This window comes from Mytilus edulis, chromosome 2 (assembly GCF_963676685.1).
Source record: "Mytilus edulis chromosome 2, xbMytEdul2.2, whole genome shotgun sequence".
Classification (NCBI taxonomy): domain Eukaryota; kingdom Metazoa; phylum Mollusca; class Bivalvia; order Mytilida; family Mytilidae; genus Mytilus; species Mytilus edulis.
The window spans coordinates 9,862,788-9,890,419 of record NC_092345.1 but is presented as its reverse complement, the minus strand read 5'-3'; the positions used below and the strand labels follow the sequence as shown (position 1 = coordinate 9,890,419).

General features: G+C 31.5%; 2 protein-coding genes across 4 annotated transcripts in view; one reads left to right on the top strand and one right to left on the bottom strand.

Annotated features, from left to right (window-relative positions):
- Positions 1–1,980: 1,980 nt before the first annotated feature.
- LOC139510107 (3-hydroxyisobutyryl-CoA hydrolase, mitochondrial-like) lies at positions 1,981–24,130 on the bottom strand. 3 transcript variants are annotated; one of them, XM_071296405.1, is made up of 13 exons: positions 23,955–24,130; positions 20,788–20,821; positions 19,994–20,030; positions 18,342–18,488; positions 17,919–18,003; positions 16,147–16,227; positions 13,218–13,270; positions 10,751–10,829; positions 9,047–9,192; positions 7,729–7,815; positions 6,058–6,213; positions 5,212–5,350; positions 1,981–2,494 (listed from the first exon to the last, which is right to left on the bottom strand). In XM_071296405.1, the coding sequence occupies exons 2-13, from the start codon at positions 20,796–20,798 to the stop codon at positions 2,376–2,378; spliced, it is 1,140 nt and encodes a 379-aa protein (XP_071152506.1). In that variant the 5' UTR covers positions 20,799–20,821; positions 23,955–24,130; the 3' UTR covers positions 1,981–2,375. The 3 variants fall into 3 exon arrangements, with proteins under 3 accessions (XP_071152506.1, XP_071152505.1, XP_071152507.1); XM_071296404.1 differs by having other exon boundaries at positions 23,875–23,960; XM_071296406.1 differs by lacking the exon at positions 23,955–24,130 and adding an exon at positions 21,052–21,202.
- LOC139510109 (phosphopantothenate--cysteine ligase-like) overlaps positions 24,055–27,632 on the top strand; it is a 17,394-nt gene continuing 13,816 nt past the window's right edge. The window contains exon 1 of the mRNA XM_071296407.1: positions 24,055–24,264. Coding sequence (XP_071152508.1) covers positions 24,136–24,264 — 129 coding nt within the window. The 5' untranslated portion in view covers positions 24,055–24,135. The remainder of the gene's footprint in view (positions 24,265–27,632) is intronic.

Here is a 27,632-nt window from a genome sequence, read left to right as displayed (position 1 = left end):
TAGAGAGATTTCATATTTACTTTCATCTAATGTTGTTTAAAGGCACCAAGAAAAGTAGATATTTGGTATAAGTCAATGAGACAGCAAGTCTTCAATAACAGACAAGTATCCATACAAAATGTAATTTTTCAAAAAAAGTAAAACAACAAAAATACCAAACTCCATGGAAAATTAAAAACGAAAAGTGAGGTTAACAAAAAGCAAAATCAAATGCTCAAACATATCAAAAAAATAGATAACAACTGTCATATTCCTGACATGGCACAGGCATTTCATTATGTAGAAAATGGGGGATTAAAACTGGTTTTAATGTTAGCTAAACCTCTCACTTGTATGACAGTTACATCAAATTTCATCATATTGACAGCAAAGTGTGAACGAAATTACCCGTCTAAAAAAGTTATGAATAAATGTTAAAAAGACAATGCAGATCTGCCATCAACAACACATACACTGTATGACATAAGACAAGACAACCACTTATGTGGTTCCTGGCTTAGAATAGACATTTAAACATGTGACATAATAACACAGGATTTTGATTCTTGAACAGTGGAATTAATGTAGGTATATATAAATATGTTAAAAAAAAAAGATGGTTACATTATGAATTATGAAATTCTTTGATTAATAGATTTCCTTGTATATCAGAAACATATTTACCAACAGTGGGACACTTTTTTGTATGCCCCATTTATGGGCATTATGTTTTCTGGTCTATGCGTCTGTTTGTTCATCCGTACGACTGTCCTGCTTAAGGTTAAAGTTTTTGGTTGAGGTAGTTTTTGATGAAGATGAAGTCCAATCAACTTGAAACTTAGTACACATGTTCCCTATGATATGCCCTTTCTAATTTTAATGCCAAACTAGAAATTTTTCCCCATTTTCACGGTCCACTGAACATAGAAAATGATAGTGTGAATGGGGTATCCCTGTAATGGGGACACATTCTTGTTTCATCCTGTTTTAAATATTTGTATGGTTGTTGATGTTAAATATTTATCATTGACTGTAATTAAACTTACTTGTACATAGTTATCTTTTTTTATACAAATGATAATAAAAATGAGTATTTAGTAGTCAGAAAGTTATTTCAATGTCCATGTCATCAAAGATTATGCAAATGATATTGTTGGGAGACACTACAAGGTATAATTCCTTGACAAGATCTTAAAGAAAATGCAGACACTTCAAACTTATCTATTTATTGACTAAACCAGCTTTCTTTGTCTTGTCTTGAATATTGTAAAGTAATGTGAAGAACATTTAAAATGTGCATTTTAACAAAGTAAAAATAAGTTGAACTGTGGGCTTTTGTTCACCAATGTTACCCAACCATAATCATACTGTAAACATGAAGTTGATGAGAGATGGATTTTAAAAAGCATCACACAGTAAGGCATACCAGCATGAAGGCAGATTCGAAAATTTAAAAAAACCTAGATGTGGAATTCCTGACAAGAGCATGACAAAATTTTATGGGATGGACTGAACGGCAGACACCCATAGATGTTAACCAGTATACTCTGACTCCTTTAGGAACAAGATATAAATAGAACAGTTACATAACCACTGTAACAAGACTAAAATCCTTAGGATAGTAAAATAGGAAGAGAAACTCATAGATGTTTTTTTTCTGGTCCAATATTAGCTTACTTAAAGTAATCCTGTAAAAAATAATAATTTACCCCATATCATCCACAAATAAAATTCACGCTTGTGAATTTCTTTTTAAACTACTTGCAGTCAATATGAGCTCATCTCAATTACACCAACTTTCCAAAGTTCTGGGGTTATACAGTAGTCACTCTATTTGCCTGTATCTAAGTCTTGTCTGGACAATAATTTTGAACACCTTAAAGGATATCAATGATACATAAAAGGTATTATTGACAACCATCAGAAGGTGTGTGGTTTTAACAGGTTATAATGTCAGTCTGCTAATAAATGGTCACTGGTTTCTTTTAATTTACATTTTAATAATCACATACAAGTCTCTAATTTATAGCACTTATTTATTTGACTGTTCAAGTTTGAGTACGTCATAAATAAATATTATATATGAAATTCTGCATAATTTTTTATTGGATTCAAACATGTACATCTTTAACATTTTCAACCCCCATATGTAAACCTTCATACAAAATAAATAGTGATACTGAATGACAAAATTAATCAATAAATTTCTATCTAACAATGTAAGCTTTATAAAACTTGTTTCAATGATGTATAGAAATTTTAAATACACCCCCTGTTTATCAAAATATTCATGTATTATCAAATGTAGAAGAAAATATCATTGTCAGATTCTTAACAATCTTTATCACATGATTACATATTTCAGTTGTTAAAACACTCTAATGATGTCAGTATCATCATAACTGAAGCTCCCTCTCTTCTGGAAGGGGAGAGAAATACCATTCAACTCTTTGTGGGGTCACACCCTCTATAACAGCTGGTTTCCATTGAGGACTTTGATCTTTGTCGACTAAAACTGTAAGATAAAAAATCATGAAATTACATTATGAATAATTTCACAGTGGTAGATTTGCTCAAATTGCTTCTATAATGTATTTGAAATGTTAATAAAAGTCTCAAAAGTTTTTAAGAAATACCTGAACTGTATACATAATTAGTGATGCCTACCGAGCAAATCCGATGTTTATGACTTAAATCCCACCTTACACAGGCAAAGCTTTCAAAACAAGACCATTTGTCTATTCTTATACAATACTTGTAAAACTTTCAAAATAAAGCATATAAAATATCCCCTAAATGTTAAATGTGCAATACTGTCGTCAAAGACTCAGCTTGGCTATGATATGTCAACTTTTTATATTAATACAGTCAATAACGGGGGGGGGGGGGGGGGGGGGGGGGGGGGGGGGGGGGTAATGTTATATGACCTTATATTAGATAAAATTATTATTCCAACACATAGAGAACTAGTAGCTAAGTAGATGGATGCAAAAGGGACTCAAGGTTGTTATTAAAAAGTTTTTCTGTTAAGTTAAGCATTGTTTCAAAATTTTTGCATACAATTTTTTTTTAACATCTCTGTATCTAGTCTAGTTGTAATCACCACATTATATATTTGTAAAACAGGATATGAATCAGATGATTTATTATATCTTGGGGAAACATTATTTTTAATCTAAAGACCACTTAATCTTTAGCCTTTTCTAATTACTTTTTGAACAACTGATTTTCATATTCAAAATTATGGTTAGAAATTATCTCCCCTTACTGGCACAATTGTCTGAAGTAGATATTCTATTATCATATTTATTCCTTGTTACTTTCATGAAATATTTGATATGTATGAATTTCCATTATAATTTTTTTTTTTGTATAATATACTTCTTAGTTAATTTGGTAATAAAGTTAAAATATTTGTATGTGAAAAATTCAATTTCATCTCATCTCGTTAATGTGAATTGAAAAATAATATATTTCTTTACCTATGTATTAACAGATTTTCACAACAATATTCAACTGACACATAAATTTTAATAGATTACTGGAGGTGTGATGAGATGATTGAAGCTGTTAATTTTCTCCTTGATAATATTTATGTACGTTTCGGCAACAAAGTTTATCGACAGGTTGTAGGTATCCCCATGGGCACTAATTGTGCCCCTTTAATAGCAGACTTGTTTTTGTACTGTTACGAATCACAGTTTAAGAATAAACTCAGTAAAGACAGTCGAAATTGCATTTAATTGATAAATTCAACAACACTTACCGTTATCTTGATGATAGTTTTTCGTTAAATAATCAAGAATTTTCTCAATATACTGCTGAAATTTACCCCAAGGAACTTACTTTAAATAAATCAAATTTATTCGGTAATAACTGTCCTTTCCTGGATTTAGATAAAATTTACGACAAAAGAGACGATTTTTCGTTCCCTATTGTTAATTTTTCATTTTTAGATGGTGATGTTCCTTTGGCACCATCTTACGGTGTTTATATTTCACAACTTGTTCGCTTTGATTTTAACGAACGCAACCTATGTATTACTGGTAAATTATTAAACCAGGAATATCGTTACCATAAATTACTTAAAACCTTTACTAAATTTTTCAATAGATATAAAGATTTGGTTTTGAAGTTGTGGTTGTACCTGTAGAAAACTTATTTCAAACGGGATAGCACATCCTCATTTTTAAGGAAATGTTGTTAACCGTGCCCGGAAATTTAGAAATGATCCATGTAAACTTGTCGCTCCTTTAAATAAACTTATTCTAAAAGGGTACCTATTCAACACTGTAATAAGATCATTGAATATTATTTTTATTGGTATAAATATTGATTTTGTTATCAGTAAATTAAAAGCTGACTAAATATTACTAGTATGTTATATACATATACATATTCATGGATCTACAATCTGTCGATACCTGAAATTTGGCATTGCACAAGGTTATGTTTTTCTCTGGCTGTTTATGACGTCTTTACACTAAATCCATTGGATGTTGGATGTGTACGGATTGATTGTTTAGTCTTAGATGCATGATTTTTTTATTAGTTGTTAGTGGCTTTGAACTAGCTGTCAGATAACTGCAAGTACTCTCAGATCTGTTCATTGTGTCTTTTTGTGTTGGGATGTATAAGTACCCGGCCACGTCCACTTGTATTTTTGTCCATCTGATGAGTTAAGCCTTTTTCAACTGATTTTTATAGTTCGTTCTTATGTTGTACTGTTATACCACTGTCCCAGGTTAGGGGGATGGTTGGGATCCTGCTAACATGTTTAACCCTGCCACATTATTTATGTATGTGCCTGTCCCAAGTCAGGAGCCTGTAATTCAGTGGTTTTCGTTTGTTTATATGTTACATATTTGTTTATCGTTCATTTTTTTACATAAATAAGGCCTTTAGTTTTCTCGTTTGAATTGTTTTACATTGTCTTATCGGGGCCTATTATAGCTGACTATGCGGTATGGGCTTTGCTCATTGTTGAAGGCCATACGGTGATCTGTAGTTGTTAATGTCTGTGTCATTTTGGTCTTTTGTGGATAGTTGTCTCATTGGCAATCATACCACATCTTCTTTTTATATATTCAAACATATCCAGATTATTTGAAACAGTATTGTGCAACACAAGTTCAGACAGTATTGGCGCTTTGAGAAGCCTTTTGTAATAAAGATAATGTTTTCTGTTTAAGATTTATAAACTCTCTTGTCCTATTTGATTATGAAACTTACCAGCTCTAACCCCTTCATAGAAATCCTGGTCCTCTATACATCGCTGACTAATTCTGTATTCCATGACAAGACAATCCTGTAAGGTCATTGTTTCTCCATCTAACAGCTGACGTAATGTTACTTTCATTGATGTGGGGGACTGTAAAAGATACAAGCTATCTGTATTAATAGGAAGTATAACAAAAAAGAAAAAAAAGTTGATTCTTTTTTGTTTATTTTTTAGGATTTATTTCAGCAATTTAAATGGCTTATGAAATCTTGTACCATAAAATATTTACACTTCGTAAACAGTATATCATGAATATCTCTGATAATTTTGCCAAGTAAGATTACAGGTAAAAGCAAGGCAAGACAACCCCATTCTGTTAGCTTGAAGAATGTTCTATCAAGGTTACAGTAAAAGTGACTCCACGAAAATGCAATCTTGATCTGTTCTTTGTGGTGATAAGCTTTGTGTAAAAGTTCCATATTTTTTGTTTTGTGTAATAAATTTAGCCATTGTTTCATATTTGCATGTCAAGGCCTTTTATAGCCAACTTTATGGTATGGGTTTTAATATCTCATTATTGAGGACTGTACTGTTGCCTATAATTGCTTCATTTCATCTTTGGTCAATAGTTGCCTCATAATAATCATAGCACATCTCCTTATTTTTAAATCAGTTTACAGGTAACCACTTATGATGAGCCATTTATAATTGGTAAACAGTTTAATTATAGTTGAGCCATCTAATTTCTATGAAGATTATATCCCAAGAGGTCTGCTATATGATTTATATATATAAGAATATTTGTTTGAAAAAGTTTGATATATTGTCTCTAAGAATAACATTTCAAATTCCTTTACCATTTTCTTTAATGTATTTAGTTGTGTTGTTGCCCATTCTGAACCATCTTTCTCTAAATTTTGGTAAATTTCTTCCATGGTTTTACCATCAAATAGTCTGTTAATCTTCTCCATATCTTTGGCAAGTATAAAATCTTTATCAGGAATATCTGTACTCTGTAACAATAATACACAAATAGTGTACACTATGTTTATATCAACTGTATATTTAGAATCCAATCATATACATACATATGCAGTTAGATTTATATATAGATTCTACCACTGCATCAAGTGTCATACAATATTTATCCACTCTAGACAGTTAAGTTGCCAAATTTAAAACAAGAGGCTCACCGAGCGATTTCAATATTTAAAATTTAACTGTCCAGAGTGGATAAATATTGTATTGCACGAGATTTTGCAGTGGAATCTGTTCTCTGAATATTTATAGATGATATCAACATTCTTGTATACTTTTTTTCTGAATCATTTGCAAAAAAAATGTGTTCTTTCTATGTGACTTCATCAGGCATGGTCCCCTTTTTTCATTCAGAGAATAGCAAGAAAATTTGAAGTAATAATAAAATTTTTACCAATGAAAACTGAGATCAAACGAACCACACATTGATTAAATAAAAATTATCAACCAGTCAGGAAAAGGATAAATCGGGTCTGAGACTACAGTTATTTCGTAGTGCATTTCCTTTAGATAATAAATGAAAATTAAAAAATCCCACCTACACTTTCTAAATAATATTTTCAGTGTTGTACTACTTTTGGGACAAATTATATCAAAATTATAGAAAACTACATCAGCTCTAACTCAAAATATGAACAATGTTATGAAATCTTTTGACAGCTTCCGAAATGCTAAGTTTTAACCTTTTTTAGCTGGACCAAATCACTACTTTACTTTCAAATTCATGACCCAAACTTTTTAACAGTGTAATTTCATCCCCTACTTGCTATTTGAGGCATAAAACAATGAAGAAATAAATTCGGAAGGGGTTTAAAGAAAATTGTCAAGTAACATACTGTCCACACTAGGGACTATATTTGTGGACAACGAAAATCAAAGGACGATAACTGTGTACTCGGAACCATCAGTTAAGCATTATAGAAATTGATGTTTCCTTCAGTCTCATATCAATTAAATATGATTAATACAACTATCACCTGTCAAGAAAGCTGCTGACTCAATATTAAGGCATTCTGTTTAGCAGTACTTGAGAAAAGTGTAAAGGAACATTTTTAAGTTTGTTCAATTTCACAAGTATATGCATTCAAAATTTTAAAAACTTCACAAGTATATGCAAACGAGAAGTAAGTAACTTATAAGTATGTTTTATGTATCACTAGCAAGCTGTTGAGCAAATATAAGGTAATGCAGTTTTATAGTAGCTGAGAAAAGGTTGACAGAAATATTGATATATAACAAATGGAGTGACAGGGAAAGGTGAATACAATGTAGTCCCCATCTTTAGAGATTGGTTAACATTATATAGTAATTAAGGAAGTTGAAGTGATACTAACCTGCTATATACTGTATGGGCTTTGTTCATTGTTGAAGGCTGTGAAGTGAACTTAAGTAGTTAATTTTTGTGTCATTTGGTCTCTTGTGAAGAGTTGTCTCATTGGCAATCATACCACATCTCTTTTTTATATATATGCATTCAATTTTGTACTTACATTTTTCTGAAATTTGTCTAAAACATGATGAATATCTTGTGCAGTTGGGTCATGCATTTCAAGTAATGATTTTTCTAATTCTTCAATCTGAAAAGAAAAATGATATCTGTAAGAAATGATATAAAGCTAAAATTGGAAGATTTGAGGGAAGCAATCTAGCTATAAACAAAACTTTTACATGATCTTTATCAAAAAAGTGAAGGTTTATGAACCTAACCTTACCAAATTTAAAACTTTGCAGATAATGATGACACTTCCATATTCAGTTTAAAGAATGATTGCATTCTTTGCAGTTTTTATTTTTGGAGGAAGCTGAGTACCACCGATATCAGAAGAAAAACTATCTATTAAGATAGGAGTTGATGCACCTGCCACAAGTTGGGTTTAAAATCTCTACCAGTGTTGATAGACTAGAGGTAACTGCAGAAGAACTACTTGGACATCTTGGCCACAAGGGCTGGTGCACTCTATAGAATTTATCTTCTATGCATAAATTTTATCCTGTATAGAACCATTCAGTACAGTGATTATTCAAGGGGTGTTTTCAGAAATTATGTATAAAAATATAACATACTTTAAATGATAAATCTTAAAAGTCACATGAAACGAGTGACAAAATGTTTGTCTAATTCTTGAACCATGCATGCATATATCATAAACTTAGTCTTCTGTGCACAATTTAAAAAAAATGTTATGCATCCAATTCGTAAAATCATCAAAAACATATTTCACTCAGTCGGTGTCACCTTTGTAAACAATCAACAAAGAAGCATGGATATTCAGGTAAGCAAGTGTATAACATGACAAACATGTACAATAAGATATAGTGTCTTTTGATGACGGAGCGATGTTTACATTTGTTGACTATCTCTGCCAATTTGGGTTTCCCCTTCCCACTTGGGGATTTTTTACAAGATAGGTCATGCTGAGGGAACTGTATACGGAAAACTGTTGGCTTATTATTGCCAGGGAAGCCAACAATTAAAAAAAGTCAATTTCATTTAACTTTAGACAAATTAAAGAAATTTCTTCAGAAAAAGTATATGCACATAAATTTTATAATAAAAACTAGCCATTTAATTACCAAAAATATATGCATCATTTTTTTTTTAATTTGAAGTTTTATATGACTTAAATCTATAGCAAAAACTATATTTAAACAAAGCTCAAAACCGCAATTGCCAAAACAAACTTTATTTCTCAAACCAAGAAATTGATACCAATAAATTAAATCAAATTTATTTAGAATTATCTCCCTTTCCAAAGGCACCAAGAGAACGACTAACACTTATTCTTATTGTGCACAAATTACACTTACTTTATTGTCTTGAACAAAATGTGTCGCTACTCCTGCTTTATGTACGTCTCTTCCTTTTAATCTAAATCCTGTCAAAGCTAGGTAGATACCTAACTTACCCCCTAATCTAGGTAAGAAATGACCTCCACCTACGTCTGGGAATAAACCTGCAAAAATACTTTAGTTTTTTACTGCCCGAAACTGAATAGTAAGTTGTCTATTTTTTTTAGAAGAATTCAAAATTGCTGAATAGTAAGTTGTGTATTTTTTTAAAAGAAATAAAAATTGCTGAATAGTAAGTTGTCTATTTTTTTTTAAAAGAAATCAAAATTGCTGATTAGTAAGTTGTCTATTTTTTTAAAAGAAATCAAAATTGCTGAATAGTAAGTTGCCTATTTTTTTTAGAAAAAATCAAAATTGCTGAATAGTAAGTTGTCTATTTTTTAAAAGAAATAAAAATTGCTGAATAGTAATTTGTCTATTTTTTAAAAGAAATCAAAATTGCTGAATAGTAAGTTGCCTATTTTTTTTTAGAAAAAATCAAAATTGCTGAATAGTAATTATAAGTTGTCTATTTTTTAAAAGAAATAAAAATTGCTGAATAGTAATTTGTCTATTTTTTTAGAAGAAATCAAAATTGCTGAATAGAAAGTTGTCTATTTTTTTTTAGAAGAAATCAAGATTGATGAATAGTAAGTTGTCTATTTTTTTTAGAAGAAATCAAAATTGATGAACAGTAAGTTGTCTATTTTTTAATAGAAATAAAAATTGCTTAAATGCAGAGGACCCCAAAGAGATCTGCGAGATAAACAGTATTTGTAATATCACTGAAAACAGTTTCCCTAAAATAGGAGCGAAATACAAGGAGACAATATTTGTATAATCCACAAATAAATCAAACATTTTTCTGTGTACATATTGTTTGTAAGAAAGTGGGTAGATTATTCATGTCTTGAAATGTAAAAATCATTTGTTTGAGATTTAAATACAGGCATTTTTTCCCCTTTTGTACATATATTTTATTTGATACAATATTCCCGTGCTTGCATTTCCTATCATGATTTTCTTGATAGAGGGTTACTGCTCACAAGGAAGCTTCCAAATGGTGAAGTTGAAATCATCCCTTCGTAAATTTTACGGACGCCATCACGAGTTGGTTGACCGTTATGGAATAACCGTTTCACAAATGATATCGGATATGTTTCTTACGTCGTAACTACAATCCACTTCCCTTTCATGAATGTGACCTACCGAATTAGACTATTTACCGGATTTGTAATCACATAAGTAACACGACGGGTGCCACATGTGGAGCAGGATCTGCTTACCCTTCCGGAGCACCTGAGATCACCCCTAGTTTTTGGTGGGGTTCGTGTTGTTTATTCTTTAGTTTTCTATGTTGTGTCATGTGTACTATTGTTTTTCTGTTTGTCTTTTTCATTTTTAGCCATGGCGTTGTCAGTTTGTTTTAGATTTATGAGTTTGACTGTCCCTTTGGTATCTTTCGTCCCTCTTTTATTTGAAATATGATATTTTTACCCTAAATATGTTTCATAAATATATTTCTAAAATTACTGCAATGATTCAAACTATGCATACAATAATGAATTCACAACAACATATGTGTGTTAATGAGAAATCTTGACTTAGTGACTGTGTGTAATGATATTTGTATGGTCAATATGTGTCATCTGTTCATAGCACTGTAAAAGTTTATTTACAAACCTATAGCTGTTTCTGGCATAGCAAATACTGTTTTTTCTGAGGCTACTCTGAAAGCACCATGTACTGATAATCCAACTCCCTGACAATTGAAAATAAACAGAAATTTAATCACACTGTTATTATCAATAATTTGATTTGCATTATGGGTAACATTTAATGAACTGTCATCACAGATATATGTCTCTCTTTTTTGTAGTTTACATAATACAAATGTTGAAACTAAAATAGCAACACTTTAACATGTAAGTTTTTCAAATATTTAAGGTCAATGAACCATGACCGAAGGTACATGGCTAAGCAATCTCCATGGAAATGAGATGTGCCAATGCTAATACAAATGCATACCAAACACCATTGAATTATCATAAGCAGTTCCCTTTAAACAAACATAAACACAAAGTGATACATGTAAACTAAGGGGAATTCCAAAGTCAATAAACCATAAGTGAGGGGCAGGGGCAAATAATCTCCATGGTAATGAGATGTGCCAATGCTAATACAGTGAAACCTGGGTAAACCAAACCCTGATAAAACCGAATTTCAGATTAAACCTGAACAATTTTCAAAGTCCACAAAATTTCCCTATCAATTAACGTTAATCTAACCTGAAAAAAACGAACCCTGCCAACACCGAATTCCAAACGCTTTTTGAAGGCTCGTTAGTAAATATGTATTTAAAAATTTCCTGTCAAAATCGATCGCTAGCAATCAAAACAAAAAAGTAATTTTTAATTGTTTGCATGATTTAATTAAACAAACACAGGATGACAGAGTATCCACGAAGGTATTTGAGGTAAAATAAACTAGTGAGTTGTAATTACAAATTAATTAGAATGTTTGTGTCCATGTATTCAGTGACAAATGATTTTTTGTAAAGAAACGTTAAACTGGTCAACTGCCCCCATCACCGATAATGACAAGAAAGGAACTATCCGGTAGATCAATTAAATGCATGTTACTCAAATAATTACGGCCACAAAAAAACTGCTATTCTGTAGATGAACTGTTTAATTAAATAATAGTTTTAAAGGTTTACTGGATTAAGAAGTCGTACAACACAACAGGGCCAATGGCTTTCGAATCACGTTTTCTGGATACCGGATTCCCTTTAGAGGCCCTATATATATAATTCAGATGCTCCTAAAGACTTCCGTTAGCTATTTAGCGATGATAAAGTCCGAGAATAAACTGGACCCCTGCTGTTGTTTCACTCTTATCTTGTGGCGAAGTATCAATCAGCAGGTGGCCAGTTTAGTCCGAGAACATGTGTGTACAATGACTATCTCAATTCAACTATGGATCGTCATTAGACAGTGACTGGGAATCTGAATTGATCAGTGAATTAACGGATTTGAAAATAATTATAAAAAGCAAAATCGCTCCATGTCAGACATCATTGAACGATTTAAAGTTTCACAACGACGAGCTTAATTGATGGAGTGGCTTTTAATTTATAAAAAAAAATGTAGCAATACGTGTTTATCTTCATCTCCTGATATTTTTACATTTACATCTAAATCAACATGAAAATAAACTGTCGTCTGTTGTGTCACCTATTATACCTTGTCAGTAAGTGCCAAAGTAATTTTGGTGTCGACTTCTGTTTACCTCTACAATATTTTTAATCCGAACACCTGTGAAAACAAAACAAAACGCAAAGTCCCATGGGTGTTTGGTTTGGACAGGTTTCACTGTACAACAATATATATATATACCAAATATCATTGACCTACCACTAGTGGTTCCCCATAAACCAACCTAACCACAAATTAATACATAATAACTAAACAAAAGATTCAAAGTCAATATCCATGACTGAGGGGGCCCAGCAAAATAATCTCCATGGAAATGAGATATATAGATACTTATACAACTGCATACCAAATGTCATTAACTTGCCATTAGTGGTTCCCTACAAACCAACCTAATCACAAACTATTACATGTACATTGTTGACGCCATTGCCACCGCAGCCATCGCCACGGACGCCTGTAACAGCCTAACTATGTCTCCCTTTTTTACTCTGTCAAGTGAGACAAAAACTACTCACTAGAGAATGTGTCACTCACCTAGGTTGTGATGAAAAACCCTTTGAGCTAGGTCAGCTAAAAAACATCTGTACATTGTTATTTTTAAGTCTTAAAAAATTTATACACTTTTTTAGATTTTTTTTTATTAATCTTAACTAAATCGATTTTTTTTCAAAGTCATGTAAAATGATAAACTGGATTCTTTGATTACATATATTATTTTTGTACCAATTTTCGTTGATAGGGTAAAATGGTATTTTCATTGTTATCTAATTTCATTGTTTTTCCAAAGTCATACAAGCTTCAAAAGATGTGCTCTAAATGAACATCTAAATTCTTGATTTGCCTATATCCATGAAATCTACAAAAGTTGGTTTCCAACAAATAATAATGAATAGACAGCAGAAATCAGTGACATCAGATGTTACGTTACTTACCCCTCCCATTGTGATCCCATTTATCAATGCTATATATGGTATCTCATATGTGCCTGCAATAAACTAAAATTGATTTAATACATCTGTTGAAGTATTAGTATACATGATATTTTCTATAACCAGTTGCTTCGCAGGGCGCAGCATTATACGACCGCAGAGGTTGAACCCTGAACGGTTGGGGCAAGTATGGACACAACATTCAAGCTGGATTCAGCTCTAAATTTGGATTGTGATTAAATAGTTGACACAGCATAGGTTTCTGACACAGAATGAATGTGGTCTAATGAACTTAAACAAAAAATTTTGCCTTTGAGCAATTCACTATGCTGTTGAATATTAATCCTCTCAAAAAAATGTTTGAAGAAATTTTCTTTTTATTTATGAAATCTGAAATGAAAACAATTGACCCCCCAATTTTTTTTTCACATCCCCCTTTCCCTTATTTCAAAACTGATCTCAATTCAAATTTCTAATGAAGTTTGCAACAATAACTACTCATTTAAATACATCATAAAATATTAAAATGTAAAAAAGTGCTTGTTATTACTGAATGGTAAAGATTGTTTTAATCTATCAGTTGGTAGTAAAAGTGAATATACATTGTATATTGTATAAAACAATGATTTAAGTTGATTCAACTACTATTCTGGACAAAGAAAGATAACTCCAATTGAAATCCAATTGGAATTTCTTGCTTTTGCACAATATTGTGCAATTAGATATTTCTTGCTATTGTGCAATACTGTGCAATTGAAAATATTTGCTATTGCACAATACTGTGCAATTGAAGATTTCTTGCTATTGCACAATACTGTGCAATTGAAGATTTCTTGCTATTGCTGAATACTGTGCAATTGAAAATTTCTTGCTATTGCACAATACTTAATATAATAATTTTGGATCCTGATTTGGACCAACTTGAAAACTGGGTCCATAATCAAAAATCTAAGTACATGTTTAGATTCAGCATATCAAAGAGGCCCAAGAATTCAATTTTTGTTAAAATCAAACTTAGTTTAATTTTGGACCCTTTGGACTTTAATGTAGACCAATTTTAAAACGGGACCAACAATTAAGAATCTACATACACAGTTAGATTTGGCATATCAAAGAACCCCAATTTTCAATTTTTGATGAAATCAAACAAAGTTTAATTTTGGACCCCGATTTGGACCAACTTGAAAACTGGGCCAATAATCAAAAATCTAAGTACATTTTTCGATTCAGCATATCAAAGAATCCCAAGGATTCAATTTTTGTTAAAATCAAACTAAGTTTAATTTTGGACCCTTTGGACCTTAATGTAGACCAATTTGAAAACGGGACCAAAAATTAAGAATCTACATACACAGTTAGATTCGGCTTATCAAAGAACCCCAATTATTCAATTTTTGATGAAATCAAACAAAGTTTAATTTTGGACCCTTTGGGCCCTTTATTCCTAAACTGTTGGGATCAAAACTCGCAAAATCAATACCAACCTTCCTTCTATGGTCATAAACTTTGTGTTTAAATTTCATACATTTCTATTTACTTATACTAAAGTTATGGTGCGAAAACCAAGAAAAATGCTTATTTGGATCCCTTTTTGGCCCCTAATTCCTAAACTGTTGGGACCTCAACTCCCAAAATCAATACCAACCTTCCTTTTGTGGTCATAAACATTGTGTTTAAATTTCATTGATTTCTATTTACTTAAACTAAAGTTATTGTGCGAAAACCAAGAATAATGCTTATTTGGGCCCTTTTTTGGCCCCTAATTCCTAAACTGTAGGAACCAAAACTCCCAAAATCAATCCCAACCTTTCTTTTGTGGTCATAAACTTTGTGTCAAAATTTCATAGATTTCTATTAACTTAAACTAAAGTTATAGTGCGAAAACCAAGAAAATGCTTATTTGGGCCCTTTTTGGCCCCTAATTCCTAAAATGTTGGGACCAAAACTCCCAAAATCAATCCCAACCTTCCTTTTGTGGTCATAAACCTTGTGTTAAAATTTCATAGATTTCTATTCAGTTTTACTAAAGTTAGAGTGCGAAAACTAAAAGTATTCGGACGACGACGACGACGCCAACGTGATAGCAATATACGACGAAAAATTTTTCAAATTTTGCGGTCGTATAAAAACCTTAATGTTATGCATGTTATCTGTACATTTTTAATTTTTTTTTGTCAGAAGAGGATTATTTGTTGTTTTGAATTTATACTTGTTTTCATTTATAATGTTTTTATTTCAACAAGTTGTGCCCTTAAAACCTACCAGAATCACATCACCATGGTAATTCATTAAAAGAAATTGATAACAAACATGTTTCATATAAATTATAAAATGAGCAGGATGTAGGAATGTATGTTTAATTTCACAGTATTGTCCATTTGTCTTCTATATATTTGCAGAAAAAAATTCTTATAAATTAATGAATTTTTAAGAATTTTTTTCTGCAAATATATAGAAGTCAAATGGACAATATCAGTCAACTTTCTTAAATTTTTTTTTTGTTTGTGTAGAAAAATCACTTCAATACCTGTTACATGTAGTTTTTCTCTTTAGAAAACTAATAAATGCATCTGACTGTCTTAAATAAATGTAAAGTTCAACATACTAATTCCTCAATTTGGTATGAGGTTCAGGGGAGATAAGTAGTGTACTAACTGATTTTACCCTCTATAAATAAAGTATTATTATTATATGGATAACCTTATGTGGTATTTTTACATGGTACTTTTTGTTTAAACAAAACTTTATTTGCCTTTAGCTTTCCATCAATGATATTTTTCAATATTTTCTTTGCATTTACTCATACATTTACGATGGTCTTGCTGTGCTCATTCATATAAAGAAAAATTTAGAGGAACTGAGCAGTAAAATATCAAACTATGAGGATATGTATCACAATGTTTTCTACGCTCCCAAATGTCTATATACTTACCAATTTTATTATTTAGAATATATTCTTCTTTAAAGAAATCTTGTGATAATCTGTCTCCTACTTTTCCAGCTTCAGTAACGGCTGCAAATTAATAAAATTTGTAAGGGTTCCGCGGAACCCAGTGTCTGGCCTACATTTGCTGTTAATCACAGGCTCAACAAAAATGAGGAAAAAAATCAATAAAATTATTCCTGTTGATACTATCTTTTGATCTTAAAAAGCTTCTGTCCAAGTTAGGTAAAAATCCAAGATAGTTTATGAATCTAATTAATGTTTTAAAAACTTTAACTGCAAACTGTATGTAATGTTAACTGGAAGAAAAACTAAGTCCATTTATAAGTAAAATACAGATGCACAGGTACAAAATTTTAACAACATTTCATTCTAGATACTAGCTTTTGATCATAAAAAAGCTTCCGTCCAAGTTTGGTACAAATCCAAAATGGTATAGGAAAGTTATTAAAAAACTTTAAAACTTTAACCACAGAGTGAATGTGTTGTTTCCCGGCAGAAAAGCTAAGTCCATTTATAAGTAAAATACAGAAAAAATAGAAATTTATTCTTACAAAATTTACTTCTGGATACTATCTTATGATCATAAACAAGCTTCTGTCCAAGTTTGGTAGAAATCCAGTATAGTTTAAGAAAGTTATTAAAATTTTAAAAACTTTAACCACAGAGTGAATATTTGTGGATGCCGCCGACGGAATGTAGGATCGCTATGTCTCGCTTTTTCAACTGAAGTCGAAGGCTCGACAATAAAATAAATAAGTTTTATATGACATGATTGCAAATGCCACTTACGATGAAATTCTTGCATAAAAAATTATGTCTCTTGCTTTATTTCAAATATTAAAAACCTGTAAATACTGCAGGGGATTCAAATACTTAAATATAAAAAACAATATTGCATCTTTGTATTTTTGATTCTGATAAATATCAACTAGTATGTACTTAAAGTCATAAGAAACCTCAAATTAAAAAAAATTATGCATATGTTATTTATAACAAAATGGAAAGTGCACATATACTTTTTTCTGAGGAAAATTCTTTAATTTGTCCACATTTAAAAAGAAGTTTACTTATTTTTAATTGCTTGCTTCCAGGAAGCAATTCGCTGACAAATTTTCTGTATGCATAGTGACCTGAGCGTAACCCTGATGTGAGAATTCAGTGATTGCGAAATGCATGGATCTGTCATTAAAATAAACAATTATCTGATTGTACATGTTAAACACGTACTCAATACCCATGCTTTTTGTTATTTGTTTACTATAAGGTGACAATCAGTAAACTTCAGCTTCAAAACAAAGCATTTAATGAGCAGCCATATTTGTTAAATCATAACAGACAGAGAGAAAAAAAATTGACAATTATACGATATATATGCGTAAAAATGATAAAATCATGCACAGAGGACTAAGTTTATGATATGTACATTCATTGGTTCAAGAATTGGATAAACATTATTTTTAACCACCAACTCGTTTCATATGACTTTAAATTCAATATCTTATTCAAAGTGCACTGATCAGTTATGATCAAATGGAAATCAGGAAATTACATACCATATGAAACCCAGAAAAACATACATTAATTGATATGCTTAAAATCATTTTAAAATCTTTCGAAAACCTTATCCTACAGATCAAATGTATGATTCCCTATTCCAGACAACAATTTCATCACTCCAGTGTAAAAGATAACTTTTTCCCACCTTTACAGTACTATCTTCGTATTATTCTTTGATTCCCCCTTTTTTAAAGAGTTACCTCTAACATCTCCACCAGCACAGAAAGCTTTGTCTCCAGCCCCTTTTATAATCACCATTTTTGTTTTCGGATCATTTTCCCATTCCTGAAATAGGAATAATTAATTCAACAAATAAATATGATTTGATCTGTATTTTGTGGTAATAAACACTGTGTATTAAAGTTTCATATAAACATTTAATTGCAGCAAACTAAAGTGATTTTCCATTTGTTAAGGGGGCATAACTCTTAAACAGTTAACTTAATCTGTGTTTTTTAGTAATATGCATTGTGTATAAGTTTCATAAGATTTGGTTGAGATATAAAACTTAAGTTAGAGAATGGAAACCAATTTAGGGACATATTGACGGGCAAGGGTATTATCAAAACAAAAAAAGTACTCTATTTGGCATTGGATAACAATGTCATGGTGTTTTAACTTACTGTTAACACAGGAAAGATCTTCCTGATCATGGATAAATTCAAGGCATTTAAAGCTTTTGGTCTGTTCAGGGTAATAACACCTTTTGTGTCAATCTTCTGGAATAAAACTTCATCTGAGGCTGATGTACACATGTTAGCTGTTATCTTCTACAAAATAGTGGATAAAATTAAATATTAGTGTGTGACGCATGTTAGCTGTTAATTTTTCCAAAATAGTTGATTACTTCAAATAGGTCACATGACAAAACATTTCTTTAAAGTAATCTTGACTTTGTTTTAAAATTACATTGTATCAATATTGTAATTTAACATTGTTGTGTTTGGAGACTTATGTCATGCATTCTTTTCCATTGTATGATTGTCTATGACTAAAACTTTGCACTTTATAACAATATGACTAAAATCCTCTGTTTAGGATCATAGCATTGCTCTATCTAGAGAAGCTGGTTCTAGTCTGATTGCACACTCAACGGACCTTGTGGTGGTTTTTTAAATAGCAATTTTAGTCAAATCCCTGATTCATATTGAATGTTCAGGATATTTCTACCATACTTATATATATTTCAAGTCTTTCTCAACTTGTACGATTCGCTCGTGTATGTAACAACGTATTAGATTTTAGCAAGAGAAATTTATGTATTACTAAGTTTTATCATCGGCATAACATTGTTTTAGGAAATAATTCGTAAATATAGCTGATCAACATGCAGACATCTTATACGTTCAGGTATTTCACATCCATTCTTTTATGGTAATATTCTTTACAAAGCACAAAAATGTCAGTATTCACCTCAAAAGCTTACAAAAGCTTTAAACAGACTTATTAAGAATGGATATAGTTACAATACTGTTGTCAGGTCATTAAAGATTGCATATTTTGGCTTTAGTATTGATTCACTTACAGGGTCTTTGCATCAGAATTAAACACATTTATTTAAAAAACAGTTGTTGGCATGACACGGGTTATGTTCTTCTCATATATGTTATGATAGTATGATACTAAACCCCTAACGGGAGGGATTGTGCCTGATATTCAAATGATGAAGACATTATCTTTCAATCAGTTTAATTGAGGTCTGCAGCTGGCATGTCAGTTAACTGTTAGTAGTCTGTTGTTATTTATGTATTATTGTCATTTTATTTATTTTCTTTTGTTACATCTTTTGACATCGGACTCGGACTTCTGTTGAACTGAATTTTAATGTGCGTATTGTTATGCGTTTACTTTTCTACATTGGCTAGAGGTATAGGGGGAGGGTTGAGATCTCATAAACATGTTTAACCCCGCCGCAATTTTGCGCCTGTCCCAAGTCAGGAGCCTCTTGCCTTTGTTAGTCTTGTATGATTTTTAATTTTAGTTTCTTGTGTATAATTCGGAGTTTAGTGTGACGTCCATTATCACTGTACTAGTATACATATTTTTTAAGGGGCCAGCTGAAGGATGCCTCCGGGTGCGGGAGTTTCTCACTACATTGAAGACTCAATGGTGGCCTTCGGCTGTTGTCTACTCTATGGTCGTGTTGTTGTCTCTTTGACACATTCCCCATTTCCTTTCTCAATTTTATTTTTCTGTAAATTTCAAACTTGTTATTTTGATTCCTTGTGATTTCTCTGTTTTTTTCTGAATATATATAATAGATCATAATACATACCACATGTTTGATAACAACAGTTAGTCTTTGAACAGATCTAAAAAAGGTAAAATAGAATTTCAATAATGACTTGAATCAATCTAATGGAGTATTCATAATTCCCTATTAACAAAGTTCACATCTCAAATATTAAAATTTGATTATTAATTTTGTTATTGCACATTAAATTAAGAATTATATTTACAAGTATATTACAATGTACTAGAAAGCTAGAAATGGTTTTGTTTTATTTTCCTTGAGTACTGTCACAGTGTGGATTTATTATTATTTGTTGGATGCCAATTTTCATGGATTGCTTGGGTACAAGTGAACCACGAAATTAAATGTTCAAGGTATGACATATTTTCTATAGGATTGTATACTACAGACTTCGACAAAACCACAAAATTAAATATCCACAAACACGCAAGTTTTCCTTAAACGATGAAAATTGGTACCCACGAAAATAAATCAATCCACAGTAATTAATGAGAAAAAAATTATGGATGTTTGTAAACATACAGATTTAGTCACATGTATACATAATGTAGGTAAACTTACCCCAGTGGCAGATCCAGAGGGGGTAGAGGGGTGTCCCGGCCTGTGTTGCAACACCCCATTTTTTTGTACCATCAATGCATTTAAATGGGGTTATATGGTTGAACACCATCCCACCCCTTATATCCTTGGTTGCCCCCCCCCCCCCCACCCCCCCACCCCCCCCCCCCCCCCCCTCCTTCTGAAAATTGCTGGATCTGCCCCTAAACCCTTCTATCATGTAGATTCATGGTCAGTAAAAGAAGAAAAGTACTCACTTTCTCAACATTTCCAGATCTTTTCCTTCTTTTCCTAAAAGGCAAAATGATGCAATAAGTTTATAGATCATAAAAGTTCCTGTATGTTTTAATTTATTATAAGACATTATTTGATTTCATGAACTTGTACTCAAATTTAAATCATTATTAAATCTAATACATGTACATTGTACCTGATTTGACACCTTTGCTTATTAAATTTAAAATACCTCTACACAAGGCTTTGTTTACTATACAAATTCTTGCTCTACAGAAATAACTTACTGATTATGTGATAACTATAACTTCCCAATGTGGGGCCTCACATAAAATGTAAACAACAATTCCACCCTAGTTTTGCTTCACAAACACATTTTGTAATTGACATATAGATTTTCCAAATGACATTTAAACACATGTATATATATGTCTCTCTCAAATTCTGTGTGCATTTAAACTGGATCTGACCAGTTTGGTTTATTTTGATCAACAAGTTTATAAATTCATTGGTCAGGTGTATAAATTTCCCACCATGTCTATTCAGAACATTGCTGTTAACATTTTACATTGAACATGTTGAATCATCACAGAAAAGATTAAGGGTTTTTCTTTAAAAATTTGGCATGCAGTGTTGATATTAACCCTTTCCTCCAAGAATTATAGTACATGTACTAGACACTAAAGGGGGGGGGTCTGACCTTTATCAAGACACTAGGATCAGGTGTTTTTAAGCTAAGGATTTTCGGGATTGATCCTTATATGATCGGGGAATCTTTTTATTTTTTTATTTTTGGGATGTCGGGATTTCAATTTCTTTAAATTTGGGACCTCAGGATTTTATGTTTTTAAGCCCAGGATTTCAGACCCAACCTCACTATACCATATTGTTATTTTAAAATACAAGAAAATTTGCATTATCATTATTATATGGGGACGAAGTCCCCACAACTGTAGAAAAATTAATTAAAAAAAAAAAAAAAATCGGGAAAATTTTCCAGAATTTTTCATTCTATTAATAAACTCAAAATCGTTAACTTTTTTTTCAGATCTACTTCCTGTTTCGGTTGAGTCGCTTCCTGTTCTGGTCTTGTTTGCATGAGACTTTGAATAAAATGTATTTTTATCAACATATCATCTAAAAAAAAAGGAAGGAGTTCAACACCCAATCATTTTTAATAATTGTTTGATATGAAAAAAACGTTACCTGATAACAGCGTTTCTTTGTTTACATTGAATATGACGTCATAACTTAAAGAACGTCACAACTAAATCCCTAACAACAGAACCAATATCGGAAACGTTACGGTATTTCTGTTTCTTTTTATCAACATGTTTGAAATTTTTTTTTAAATACATATAGACTTCGTCCTTATTCACAGGTTATGCCTGCCTCATATTAAACTATTTTGCATTGCCATTGGTAAGGGAAGTAATGGGTGTTGTTTGGGACCAATAAGGGTAAAAATCATGCCAAATGACGATAACAGTAATTTTTGGTGCATGACAATAAAATGTAACTTTTTGGACGATAATCAACTGATATTAACAGATTTTGACAAATCACATTACCAAAAATATTGGTATCCATAATTATTTGGGACTTCTGACGTATCAAGATAAGGATATTTAGACATATCATGATAAATTTTAACAAATTTGATGACATCGATGAATTGAATTTCAGTGAATTTCACATGTATCTAAGTGAACGAATATCGAAGGTACAGTACAGAAATTGGACAAAAATGTCGCTGAAACATATTTATGTGACAATTAAACTACATTACATGTAACATTATTCGTCTAGACCAATTTTGAACAAATTAAGTCATCTCACAGGCCTCCAAATTTTTTGAAAAATTTAGTGTTCACCATGTTGGCCACTGTAAGGCAAAATAGTGTCCTGGGAAATTGTGTCCACATGGACACTATTTCCTAGAATTTAGGTATTCAATAATGTCCATTGCCATTGATTATTGTCCCCTAAATGGACAGATTGTAATAGCAATATCTATGAAATAGTGTCCACTTGACTACAGAATGTGATGAAATAGAGGACATTATTTCATGGTGGACATTATCAAATCCTACTATTATTAACAAATTATGTCCTCCAAGGGAAGTAGTACAATGGTCATTATAATGTTTTATTATGCTTGAATTTTAATAAAATGAGAAAGTTTAATTAGAAATTGATTAATATAAACAAAATGAAAAATGGATGGAAAGGAATACAGAAAGAATTACAACTATATAAGTTATAAGAAATATCCTTATAATACAAATCTAAATGAAAGAAGAACTATAAGAAGGAAATGTGAAAAGTTTAAAATTAAATTTGAAGAACTGTACTATATATGTACCATGACAAGAAGGCAAAAGAAAATGTGGAAAAACTAGTGGTACACTGTGACAAGCTAGAGGCTGTTTTATTCATATGTCATGATGAAAGTGGATATATACATGTATATATATTATAAGAACATTAGCATGGTATGAATGCCAATGAGATAACTGAAGTAATTCCCGTCAAATTAACAAAATTAGTGTATTAAAAATTAGCAAGTATAGATTAGAATACAGTCAGTAATATAACTAAGCAATGAATGTTATTAAAAAAAAGTCCAGGAGGACAAAAATGTCATGTGAAAAAATGTCCAGGTGGACATCTTATCACTGAAGTATAGTATTTAATTATGTCCACTTTCAGGGACACTTTTTCATACCTGAGGACAGTTTTTCATAGAAAAATGTGTCCAGGACACATATAAATAAGTAAATATTGTCCCGAGACCGTATTTACTAGGAAATAATGTCCGGTGGACACTTTTTCATTGGGGCCAGTATTAAATCCTACACCACAACATAAAAATTCCAAAGTTTATTTACAATTTTTACAGTATAATAAATAAACATATGCTCCCATAGTTAAGGAGTTTTTCATTTATGGTTGAGAAATACAGGTGAAGTTTAGATGTTTATGTAGTATCCTATATTTTGACTTTAGTGGAACCTTAATGTTGCAAAAATTAGGTATTTATTTTTTCTTCTATTGATTTCGTCCTCTTTCCAGTGTTTCACAGATAACACCTGTCTCATATTACAAACTTTTTGCCATTTATGCAAATCAGTTTAAACAGTCTCTTTTATAATGATCCTGCACTGTCATCAGTTGTGACTTTACTTACCCCTGATAAGAAAATAGATAACTTTTCTTGAAAGAGGAGAAATTAGTATCTGCTGCTATTCTGCATCTATCAGGCGTTTAAAACAATCGGAAATATTTGTCAATGGTCATGTTTGTTTCGATTAAGACTGCAAAATTGACAATGCATTGGTTTCCTTCCCCCTCCTTTAATTTCCCTGACAATGGCAACAACATGGAAAGATTTTCTTGATCAGACCGAAAAGCCAGATAAATTTGACGAGAAATCGAAAGAAATAATCGAATTTGTGAAATTCCAACTGCGTTCAAAACGCAACATAGTTCTTGTCACAGTATGTTTTTGTTTTACCTAAAAATGAATTCTAGTCAAATCGGCACCTGGTTAAATCGGCACTTGGTCAAATCGGCACCCAGTATAGTCAAATCGGCACCTAGTCAAATTGGCACCTGGTTAAATCGGCACTTGATGTAGTCAATTCGGCACCCATGTTAAATTTGTTTAATATATGATGTGTACAAAATATAACTTTGTACAATTTATAATTTGTACAGGGTTTTTGTACAAGTTATAAGTTTTTTGACACACATTTTCTTACACCAGGTGATACAAGTTTATCTTTAAAAATGTTCTAGTTCAATCTTTAAATTCAAATTTATATACTTTAACCTAACATTTCATGCTATTATCCTTGTCCTCACAATGGAAATGAGGATACCTGAATAGTTTACATTCGAATTTTTATTTCTCCTGATACCACATATGACATATATCCATAAAAAGTCTTTTTGTGGTCTAATCATGTTTGTGTATTAATTCTCGCTATTAGATTATATCATATAGTTGTGAAAATATGACAGAAATATGCGAAACAAAAACTGGTGTTACATTGTGTTTTCACTATGTACTTGATTAAAGTTATTTATTAATTGAAAAGAAAATTTATCAAAACCCATGAAACCATGAAAACATCAGTCACATAATGTTGAGAAAACTTTAAATGATCAACTTTTGTATTTTTACAGCTTGATGCTTTTTAACAAAATAAATCATGATCGAATTTATACATTTTTAGAAATATCTATATATATTTGGGACTATTATGCTAGTATACTTAAATTACTAACTTAGCATAATAGTCCCAGTCCCATATATTATATCAAATATTATTGGATGCCGAATTGACTTTAAATAGGTGCCGATTTGACTAGATGCCGATTTAACCAGGTGCCGATTTGACTTTTTCTATGGGTGCCGATTTGACCAGGTGCCGATTTGACTTGTACCCCCTAAAAATGTCCCAAAGCCAAAGGTCAAAGTTTATGATTTATACAAATATTGGTGAAAAAAAAAATTACCTTGTATTTCGTTATTTAAATATAAGGCTCACATCATGTTGTGTGCAATGGTAAAGAAATCATACTCATAATCTGTCTTTGGAAAGAAAAAGGGAAGGGGGCTTTCACAACCTAAATTGTCTAAAAGAACTACATGTCATTTGGTGTAGAAATGACACATAATAATATGAGGCAGGCATTACCTGTAAATGGGGACGAAGTATTTTTTTGTAACTTAAATATTTGTTTAAAAAAAAAGAAATGAAAATACCGTAACGTTTCCGATTTTGGTTCTGTTGTTAGGGATTTAGTTGTGACGTTATTTAAATTATGACGTCATATGCAATGTAAACAAAGAAACGCTATCATCAGGTAACATTTTTTTATATCAAGGAATTATTAAAAATGAAATTGGTATTGCGCGTTCCTTCCTATTTTATACTAGACTGATAAATATATATTTTACTCAAAGTTTCATACAAACGAGACCGGAAAAAGGAAGTACATTGTACATTTCTGCGCAGGTCCGGGATTTCAAAACACGACAAAAAAAATTTGAACGATTTTGAGTTCATTAGTACAATGAAAAATTCGGGAAATTTTCCCGAATTTTTTTTTTATTGAATTTTCTACTGTTATTGGGGACTTCGTCCCCATATAAGGATTAATTATCTGACAAACTTGTCCTTTCTTCATTGATAGCAATAACTAATGCTAAAACGTCTGTGTGATGCACACAATGATTTCTGAATTTACAGTATGGAAGAATAAACGTATTTACACTTTTGGTATTTAGCTGAATCTTGCCTCCGAATGACCTTAGATCTACTCCGAATCACCTTTTGACGTCAAGCAACAATCACTTTTAAATTGTGACGTCAAATAATTTAAATTATGATGTCAAAGTTTACGGGAACCTGTGTGATTTTACGGAATGGCGGACAAATTTGCATACAAGTGTAAATACGTCTATGAAAACAAGAATTCCAACTTAAACGGGTTTAAATGTGCAGGGATCTCCATGGCCTGTTTAAAGATGGCGCCATGCCATCGTTCAAATGTCTTGCGCCATTGTCAAATGACCGGCGCCATCGTTAAATTGTCTTTCCCTATCGTTCAAAATTGTTACCATTTTTATAGCCAGACGCCATTTTTTTGGCAATTATTATCAAATGCATGTAATTGCATACCCTTCAGGCTTTTTTTGTATTGTAATTCAATACAGTTCTTAACGCATGAGGGATATCTAAATTAAGATCGCTAATCACTTGTACCTGAGCTTGTACAGGTAGATCAAAAAACCCTACAGGAGAATAACATCTGAAGATAGTGAGTTGATTCATTTGTCGAATTATTCCACTAAGTTTCCGCAAATGCTTGTGATAATTTAGATTAGATAAATAAATTATTAATCCACTTACAAAGAAAACAGTTTAACAAGTTGAACACATGCTTTTATTTTGACTTACGCAATCAGCATCCCCCTTTTTTAAGAAGTACAAAATTAGACGTAAATTCATCGCAAATAACTCGAGTACTGCTTTATTGGAATGATAATATTGAATTACTTTAAAAGTTAAAAGTAAAAACTTAATATTTCCTGTAAAGAAATATCGTATCGTTATTCCGAATTTATTTCGTAGTTTACAATTAAATTGAAACATCTGTGTTTACGGTTTCTATTCAGACTCGAAAGATACATGTTGCATAGCATCAATTTGCTAGATAAAGTCATTAAAAACCTTTTCATTTGTCAACGTTTGCTTTACAAATCTCATTAACCTTTTACATAATCCTTACGAATCGTTTTGTAGTTGCTGCAAATCAGCCATACTGGTAATGGGTTCATGACTTCTGAATTTTGTCAGTGTCTGTAAAAAACAAGCTCCACATGACTTTTAAACCCCATGACAATTACCGAAAATAGCAAGAAAACTACATGGGGACCTTCATGACAGCTTTTGGTCATTCTCGACTAAAGGGGGGGGGCATGAAGGCTTTGCCTTTGAATAGTTACAAACGGCAATTAATGAAAATATTTATACTACTTCTATTCATAATGAAAATTCAAATAAATATAATTTAGATAAGCAATGAATTAGCATGTTCATCTATCCTTATGTGAAGGGATGAAATACTTCCAATTGCGCTACACTGTACAGTATCACTGGGGTAAAGCTGATGACCGTAACTGCATTCACGGTCATCCCAAGATGTCGGATGAAAAATTAGGTCAGTTTCTGTATTGTCTGTTAAAGTGTTTCTATATCATTTTCTTTACAAATCATACATTGAAACGATGTAAATTTATAAAAGAATCACTCGAAAATCACTAATTACTTCCGAGAAATGTGCATGAAACGGG